Here is a 9,773-nt window from a genome sequence, read left to right on the forward strand (position 1 = left end):
GGTTTTAATCAGTAATCAACTTTACATTTATGAAGACGACACTGTCCAGTTAGTTTAAAATATATGTTATCCATCTCATTTGATTCACCCAAATCAAAATAAGGTACATTAATTATTTCTAAAAAAAAAAAAGTTTGTCATAGTCCTAGAAATGTTGTCCTCAAAATGCAGCCTTCGCAATGCAGGATCATGACTCTGCCACAAGAACTAAAGCAATGCTTTTGTGTTATGAAAAGTAACCTCTACTCACATTGTTTTCATTTTTTTATTTTATTTACCTTGAAGACTAACATCGTGTGATTAGCCTAATCCGGAAGCACGTACAGTAAAAAATTAGAATGATTTATCCATCGCGTCTAAATGTACGGAAGTAAACAGGCGGGGCTTTACTACCTGTTTATTACATGTCCTCGGTTGTGCTGGAAAGTCCGACGTTTTTCAGCGTTTTTATTATTTTGAATAGTTCGTGTAGGCTACACTTCATCTACTGTTCAGACCGATTTTGTGAAATTTTCCACTGATTCTTCAAAAATATTTAACTTGAAAGAACGATTTGTTCAACTTCAAACAAAGAGTCATTCTGTACTGTGTAACGGGTTGGAAAGTACTTTGAAGCTGATATGAAGGACCGTTTGGGCGATTTAACAGACGTAAGACTTAAATTATTTCCTTAATTCGTGTTATTTAAATATCAAATATGAATGATAGGCTAACAATTCACGTGTCACTTACTTTCACTATCGTAAAGACAGAGCTGATTGCAATATTTGCATTGGTGGTTTAGCAAGTATTGTCTTATATCAGGTTTTCTGTTAAAAACAAATCTGAATGCGTTGAAAATATTTAAGGCGAGTGTTTTATACGACAGAAAAGTCCCAAAGCTGTCTCTGTGACGTTTGATGTGTTTTGAATGTAACCAGCGCTGCAATGACATCATCACTCCTGTGGAGTCCAATGCTTTCCTAGAGGACTTCCTTCCTAAGGTTTGTATTATAAGGGTTTGTATGCATGCACTTGTGTTTAAACATCTACAGCTGCTTATAGGTGTAGAGCCATGTCTTTCTTTACATTATTACTGAAAACATGAAGAACCATTTAGTCACGGTTTTTAACGGATACAGGTTGGTGAGGTTCAAAAACTTATCGAGAGAATTTCCCTCTGTGTTGGAGAAGTGAAGCTGAGGCAAAGTACCATTCTGACAGAAATCAACCCACCGACGTGTGAGTGCATTGCACATTTTTTTGTCTTTACAGCTGTAAGTGCATTAAGCACCTAGGTGTCTGAGAGGGGTTCCCGCAGTTATAGAAAATTAGGAAATTATAACATTAGAGGAAATTTAAAATTATGATGATTCCCAGGCAATGAAAAGTTACACTCAGATCCAAAATATTAAATAGAATCTCTATTAATGATTTAACCAAAAAAAAAAAAAAAACTCCTTTCAAATTCATTGTTCTATAAGGCATGGGAAGCCTAAATGTTTACTACAGTATTAAACAACAGTGTTTTGTCAGTTCACTTTTGCTCTGTGTTCATCTCTACCATATTTTTGTGTCTAATCTCATTAACAGATGTGAGAGACGAACTTGAGCAGGTCAGCCATGACATCAGGCAGACTGCAGATTTAATACGGGATAAACTAAAAGGTAATTGAATTTAGTTGAATTGAGTTCGATTTCTTTTCTTTTTTTGGTGCAGAATTCATGTAATCAGGCATTTACTGGCCATCAGGAACACCTGGCGAAACAAGGAATATAATCTTTTATAATCTAAATCTTTTGTTTCACATTAAAAACTTTATCATTTGATTGTTCATGTAGATTTAGAAGGAACATTTTCAGAGTATGAAAATGCAAACACCATCTCTGTCTACTGTCGCATCCAAAGTACTCAGGTGAGATGTTAACCTGAATTATAAATTCAGTATTATCCTTGAAGTGTTTGTTTTATTATTTTTTTTCTAATTTATGTTGTTAATTTATAGCACACAGTACTTTCATTGCGGTTTGCAGAAATAATGAGTATGTACAACCAAGAACTGATATCTTTCCGAACAAAGAGTAAAGAGCGGATACAAAGACAGCTGGAGATCAGTGAGTGAACTAATACATTTACATGTATTAACACATAAATGACTTTTGTCACCAAAGCCCATTGCTATTTGTATATTTCCACTCTATTTCTACAGTAGTATGTAACCTCGATATTTTAATTGTTAATTTAATTTATTTTTAATTTAATCTCTAGTAAAAATATATATATATCATAATGAATATGTAGTGTTCTTAATGTAATTTAGAATCAATCATAAATGTTCACAAGTTTGGGAACAGTAAAAAAAATATCATACTTTTTTTCAGGAGGGTGCATTAAATTGATCTAAAGGCACAGTAAAGACATACTGCTTCAAGAGATTTCTGTTTTTAAAATACATGTTGTTCTATTGATCTTTGTATTTAACAAAGAATCCTTTGAAAAAAAGTATCATGGTTTCTTTTCACAAAAATATTAAGCAGCACAACTGTTTTTAAAATTGATAATAATTAGAAGTGTTACTTGAGCACCAAATCAGGATATTAAAATGATTTCAGAAGGATCATGTGACACTGAAGACCGGACTAATGATTCTGAAAATTGGCCATCGCAGGAATAAATTAAAATGTAAAATATATTGAAATAGAAAACAGTTAATTTAAATTGTAACATTATGTCACAATACTACTGTTTTTACTGTATTTTTGATCAAAACTTCTTTCAAAAATATTTGAAAACAAATTCTGACCCCAAACTTTTAAATGGCAGTGTACTGTATATAGAAATCAGACTTGTTATTTTTCAAGGTGGTAGATTCATCACTGAAGAGGAGACAGAGGTTTTACTGCAAAGTAACAACCCTGCTTTCTTTACCTCAAATGTAAGTTTCAGTGTTAACATACAGCTGAATGCACTTTTACACATAAAGCTTCCTTAAATGTTAAGGTAACTCTTTGTATGTATAGATCAAGTCTGGCTCCTGCATCACGGGCCGAGCTCTGAATGAGATTGAGTCACGGCATAAGGACATTCTCTGTCTGGAGGCCAGCATTCGAGAGCTGCAAAACATGTTCATGGATATAGCTGTGTTAGTCAACAGCCAGGTACTGTCAGCTTGCTGGAGAGTTCAATAAATGATCTGAAAAAATGGTGCAAAAAAGCCTTACACAGTTAAAAATTTAAGTTTTAGTGCTTTATCTAACATGAATAGCTGCTTTACACCACTGAAGTATCAGTTATCAAAATCATTTAATTATCAAAATAATGTACATGAAAGCGCTATGGGATTATGACTTTGGTATATCATAATGTACATTTTTTTAATTTACTTTTTTATAGGGTGAAATGGCAAACAACATAGCAAAGACTGTGATGAAAGCTGGAAACTATGTAGATCAAGGGAAAGTGAACATGCAACAAGCGGTTGATTACAAGACATCTTGGCGTATAAGATTGCCTCGCTTGCCTTCATTCAAGCACAAAGCAAAACCGAGAACCGACAAGGGCTCTTGAAGGAATCTTGAACTTTGAACATGTGCTACTTGAAGGTGCTTTTGTGTTTATGAAAATGAGAGATTCATGCACCTTGTCTTTACTTGTAAAAATCCTACTTGTCACAGATCGTTGCACTCCCTGAATGTTTTGCTGATCAGATCCTTTTGATCTGTCTATTGGATTTTCTCAGCCCATTTATAAAAATTCTTCTCATTTGGTTAATGATTAAGCTTGCTCTCAGATAGCATTGGCAGGCATTTTCTGATGCAATGTGACTAAATGTCAATAGGTATGTTTACATACACTCGTTTTCCTCAGTCTGAATGAATCCAATCCAATTTCAGATTGTGAAAGGTCTGTTTATGTGCAGTGGCCAGTCAACACATTTAGAACCAGAGAAAGCCACTATAATGTCACTGGAGCTACCCCGTGCACAATTGCCATTTTTGCTTTGTCAGAAGAGCTTTTAAGCAAATATTAAGTCTCCTTCACCAACTAGTTTGTAAGACATAAATGTAAACATACACATCACAGTACTGCACATGTCTGCAAGGAATTTTTAAATCCGATTTAAAAAATGTTCAGTAGCTACTGTTGACTCGATTATTTCAGGTATACATCAACCTCTTTCAATGCAATTTAAATTTAATTTGGATCTAACTCAATTGGATTGATTGAGGTGTTTACACAAATGCTTTTCAGTCTGATTGAGCCATCAATTCGATAATAAACAGATTATTTGGGTGCATGTAAACGTAGCTTATGTAAAAGCCCAGTTAGAGTCTCCTACATATAACTTTTGTTTGTTGTGTTTACTTTTATTATTAGTATGTGTATTAGTTGGTGACTATTGCTTTTGTGTAACTCGTAGTTCACCCAAAAATGCAAATTCTGTCAAAATTTATTTGCCCTAATGTTATTTTATGAATTACTTTCTTCCGTGGAACAAATGTTTTTTGTTCATACAATGAAAGACTAGGGTCCAAAACAGCATTGATAGTCATTGTCAATGATTTGATTATTGATATAAAATATAAAATAAAATAAAAGAACTGCAGCTATGCCATTTCAAAAAATGATATTTTCAGTCCTTTATTAGATCTTTAACCAAAATTAAATGCATATTGTGTAGAATACTACGGAATGGACTTGCAGGTGTTTACAGTTTCTCTTAATTGCTTTGGCTCTTTTTTCTCAAAACGATAAGTTCAGATCCCTGATGTTTTGAATTTATTATTGATTTAAGCAAAATGAATGTGCTTTGGCTCATGTTTTTTGTAAAATTAAATACATTTGTCTACAATTTGCACAATAACTAAATGTACATGCCTTGTTGATCCAAACTGTTGAATTGATTCTCAATAAAACTGTCAAACTCTTCACAACTTCTAAACATTCTTTTATCGTGAGCCATAACTTGCAAAAATTATCCATTCACTTATTAAAATCTGTCAGACACGCATGTATATTCCATAAATATCTGACATGGAATGTTTGTAATATCTGCTAAATTAGCAAATGGCCTGCCATTGTAATGAAACAGGAATCACAATTTTTACGAATCAATCAATCAATCAATTTTCGAAAGCATAAATATGGAGTCTTCCCAGCACAATCACTACCATTTTTGAACACAAAGGATCATCACAAACCAAAACACCAGTTGCTACAGCAGTACTGTATAAATACATTTTTATTTATACACTGTTAAAGTAGGCCTATATGAATTTGTATTTATACACAACATTTTTTTTTAAATGTTAACGTTACATACTGAAAATTCAGTTTCTTGTCATGGAAGAGCAATGGAAGTGGTGGTGTGTGGTGGTATGGGAAGATATAGACTGACAACTGACATACTTGTATAGTATAGAAAGCAGTCAGTGTCAACAAAAAAGTTGAACATGAAATTTGTATAAAAAAATATTTCCATAGTGAAATAACAATTAAAAATCTAAACATTTTGACCAGAGTGGTTCATACAATGACAAAAACACTTAATTTTTGTGTCATCGGCCAATTTAGGTATTTACGTAAGTTTTAACGTCATAGATAATATGTGATGGATTAAGCTTGAAAGCTCTAGGAGTAACTCGGAAAATGTAGTCTTATAATAATAATAATAATAATAATAAACAATAAAGCTGTAAATTTTAAATAGTAGATAACAATTAGTTATTAACATACCTGTTTAGATTTCATTGTGCCAAATTTGTGTGGAACGGACATTTTTTTGTTTAACAATAAAATCTGTTATGCAGTCGAAAAAACTCTGAATCTTGAGGAGCTTTTTAAAAGGTAAAAATGACAAAACAAATGCTCCCTTCTTTGAAGCTGCTGACGGTAGTAGCGCGTGTGTTTGTGTGTGTATAAACGTCGTCATGGCAGCAGCGCCTAGCTTTTTTTAAACTCAAATATTTTCTTGGACACATAAATGTTCATATATGTTGCAGGCATAGGCTATATTGTGTTCTCAGATAAGTCAAATAAGTTATATGTTTAGATATATGTCATGCTATTTAAAATATAAGTAAGTTACATATATCAGAATCAGAAAGAGCTTTATTGCCAAGTGTGCTTGCACACACAAGGAATTTGTTTTGGTACTGAGGCTTCCAGTGGACATATACAAATACAACATGAAACATAATACTACAAATTATAAGAATAAAAAATAAAAATATAAATATGACCATATTTATATGACCACATTAATTTTTTGTATGAGCAGAACGTACAAAATATATTTCAGGGTTAGTGGACTTGGTAACAAATAATAGTAGCCTAATAAATGTGTAAAGTTGCATAAAATGGAAATACTCAATAAAGCAAGAAAAAAACTACCTCAAATGTGTATTAAATGATTGGATTAACTGTGCTGTTGTCCAGTAACTCCATTTGGAATTTTCACCCCAAAATGGCGGCCGCGCTACCGAAGCGCCACCTAGTGGCCGTTTCCAAAATAGCATCAGAGTTTCGCCTCTTTTGTTGTAGCCCCGCCCCTTTTCAGCGCTGCGCTCGATGTCTTTTGTCTTCCGGTCTGTATTTTCACAGTGATCCTGCGTATTTATGAATGAACGGCTCGTTTTAAAATCTTCCCGGTCTAACGTTACTGACATTTGTTAAGACATCTGCTTTAAACATTACAATCCTCATGATAACTTTCGTTAACTTTAAATTAAGTAAATCCACTTAAAAAGCGAATTACTTCTGGACAGCAATGAAATATACAGAGCAACCGCAAAAACGGAAGTTCAAAGACAATATTCCAAAGATGGCGGCGCCCTTGTTTCGCTGATCCCAGTCACGTGACCCCTAGCCGCGTGTCAGCCATTTTGATGGAATACATCCGTCAGCTACTCAGTGGCAATGGATCTATTTTTAGGGGTGGGCCACCCCTAATAATAGATCCATTGCCATGGGTAATATATATTATTAGTATATTATACTAATAATATAATTACATAAAAACATTTTGACAGTGGGCTACAGTGTGTTAGGTAAATGCATTTACCAGTAACGTTACTGACCTTGAAGCTAACTGAGCAGTTCCACGGCTCTCTTATCTACTCTTTACTACTACTTTAATACTGTTTCTATCTAATGTTGGTAGTTTTTTTTTTCACTGCTACAAAAAAAAATGTAGTCAACCCATACACGTTAGAACCGTGAAAAAAATGCACAATAGTTCTATCATAAAGGGCGACAGCTAAACGTTTGATTAACAAATGATTTTCTGTTTAAAGCAAAAAAAATAAAAAATAATAATAATTATATATATATATATATATATATTTTTTTTAATATATATATGTCGTAAAATTGGGAGCCTGATGTGTCCGGCTAAGACACGCTTATGTTATGCTGGATGGTAGTGCACACAAACATTGCGGATTTCTATGGCAACAGTGGATTTATAACATTTGATCCCAAAACTCAGAGAAATCATTCATTAGCCTTCGAGGGGACAACTTACCTGATCCAAAATGAACACTGCAAAGCTGTGTTGAGTTGGACTGTGTTGAGTTGGAAGCCAAACAGTAACACCGCCATCAGCGTTTTGCCTGTTTATTGCCGCCAACCACTTGTTTCTCCGTTTTGTTTCTTTTGGCATACGGTATAAACATATTCCTTTTGTATGATCACGTTTCTGATTGCATCCAACTGCACAGCATCGCTCGGGCATGATAGAAATATTTTGCGACGAGCTGTATTATCACCGGCGGTATAGCATTATCTATTCTGTCAAAATGGCTGCTCCAAATGGCGTGACGTCCCTATACCATAGACCAGGGGTGTCCAAACTCTGTCCTGGAGTGCCACTTTCCTGCAGAGTTTAGTTCCAACTTGCCTCAACACACCTGTTTGTAAGTTTTTAGCATGCATAATGACCTTCAACAGCTAATCAAGACCTTGATTAGCTGTTTAAGGTGTGTTTAATTGGGGTTGGAGCTAAACTCTGCAGGACAGTGGCCCTCCAGGACCGAGTTTGGACACCCCTGCCATAGACTGTAAAAAAAGAGCCGTTACTAGCTGCCTTCCACATCTGCTGCAAGACACCATTTTATTTGATTCTCATTTTGAGGAACCAATATCGATTATTAAATCCCAAGAAGCGATTTTTGGTCTATGCTGTTTTCAGTTGATTAATGAAAAAAATAAGTCCCTTTCATATATATATATATATATATATAAAGTCTTTGACAAAATTCATGCCTCCCATCCAATATATCCATGGCCTGACTTACCAAAAGGGTTGGTTGGACTGCAGCCCATGGGCCCCGCCTTTACCTGTTTACTTTAGGGCTGTCCAACTGCGTTCCTCATTACGTTGTGCGTCAACTCTGATTGTATTCTTATGAAAGAAGAATGTCATATATACACATAGGATGGCTTCAGGGTGAGTAAATCGTGGGCTAATTTTCATTTTTGGGTGAACTATCCCTTAAGTTTGAACAAGGTGCAGGAAACCTGTGCTTTTCATCCATATCATGATATTACGATGAGTTAGTTACTTCAAAAGAAAGCAGTGACAGGAAGTATTGAACAAACAAATTTTTACACAGCCACTGAAAATAGACGGAGAGTAAAAGATTAACCTTGGGATTAAAAAAATCAATATCAGGATTTTTCAAATGAAGATCACAATCTCCTCTGAGATATTCATAAAAGCATCATAAAAAATTGTTCTGATGCACCTGTGCCATTATTCAGCTGTGAAGCTGTTGGAATTACCATATTACTGTAAACGTGAGCTCAGGCTAATGAATCCAGTGAACACAATCCTTTCTGAACATCATGTATTGCACGTCATGTTTGTTATTGGACACGCCCCAGGGGTCCTTCATGCGCGTTGGAAGCCTCCCCCAATGACAATCCGAACCTCTAATGGTGCAAGTGTCATTGGCTGTCCAGTGTGCACTGAGGGTCAGAGTAAGGATGTGCGCATCAGCAGTCATATGATGTTTATGTGACAGAACAGTTCTTGACAGCATGAAGGTTAAGCTCAGTCATCAAGACCTATTTTTATCAAAAAGTCATACTGAGGTAGTTCCAAACATATGAATTTAGCGTTTCAAGTGGTTTTGGGTGATGGAAGTGAACAACGGAAATGTTGTACAGTCATTTAAGTAAGAACTCTTCAAAGCAGAAACCTCCTTCAGGCTCTTGTGTCAAAGTCTTCCTCCAACACCAAAACACATTGTGTCCTTGATCTGTGAACATAAGAGATGTGGAAAGTATAGGGCGCACTTGATCACATAGGCTTAGACGATCAGGGTGACAAATAATGACAGCAGGGCTTTGAAGCGCTGAGCTTCACAGGTCACAGAACAGAGCAGTGTCTTCTGGGGCTGACAGCTGATCTGAGAGAGGCTGTTTCTGTATCAGTGATGAGAAGACTCCATCTCTGCTACGGAACTGTCCACCGACACAGTGGTGGCTATAGTGTGTAACATCCAGGTAGCTCTGCTCATACTGTGTCTGATATTTACCTCCAGTCGGGAGAGCGTCCTGGTACGCAGGAAATGTACAACAGAATTTAATGAAGAATACTGTTTACATATTTCACCCACGGATTAGGCAACATGGTTTGTCTCAATCTGAATTGTGCAGCTTTTTGTCTGAAAGAGGAATCTTAATACAAAATGCATATGAAAATATATAGAGAAAAAAAACAGTAGATTGAGATCATGAATGTTTAATAAATACATATTAAATATCCATACAAGTTTTTGTATTTTTT

General features: G+C 35.1%; 1 protein-coding gene across 2 annotated transcripts; it reads left to right on the forward strand.

Annotated features, from left to right (window-relative positions):
• Window positions 1–359: 359 nt before the first annotated feature.
• Window positions 360–4,911, forward strand: stx2a (syntaxin 2a). Of its 2 annotated transcripts, none has more exons than XM_077232852.1 (9): window positions 360–650; window positions 869–983; window positions 1,122–1,221; window positions 1,573–1,647; window positions 1,822–1,895; window positions 1,986–2,094; window positions 2,842–2,915; window positions 3,001–3,138; window positions 3,374–4,911. In XM_077232852.1, the coding sequence occupies exons 2-9, from the start codon at window positions 900–902 to the stop codon at window positions 3,545–3,547; spliced, it is 828 nt and encodes a 275-aa protein (XP_077088967.1). In that variant the 5' UTR covers window positions 360–650; window positions 869–899; the 3' UTR covers window positions 3,548–4,911. The 2 variants fall into 2 exon arrangements, with proteins under 2 accessions (XP_077088967.1, XP_077088966.1); XM_077232851.1 differs by having other exon boundaries at window positions 921–983.
• The last annotated feature ends 4,862 nt before the right edge of the window (window positions 4,912–9,773 follow it).

This window comes from Siphateles boraxobius, unplaced genomic scaffold, assembly GCF_051911475.1.
Source record: "Siphateles boraxobius isolate OS27281-9 unplaced genomic scaffold, OSU_SipBor_1 18, whole genome shotgun sequence".
Taxonomy (NCBI): Eukaryota; Metazoa; Chordata; class Actinopteri; order Cypriniformes; family Leuciscidae; genus Siphateles; species Siphateles boraxobius.

Bases quoted from the DNA above. Each gene is read 5' to 3' on its own strand.
- stx2a (XM_077232851.1), top strand. From the start codon at position 621: ATGAAGGACCGTTTGGGCGATTTAACAGAC. The intron at 2,095-2,841 runs GTGAGTGAACTA...TTATTTTTCAAG, and splicing joins ACAAAGACAGCTGGAGATCA to GTGGTAGATTCATCACTGAA. The intron at 2,916-3,000 runs GTAAGTTTCAGT...TTGTATGTATAG, and splicing joins CTGCTTTCTTTACCTCAAAT to ATCAAGTCTGGCTCCTGCAT.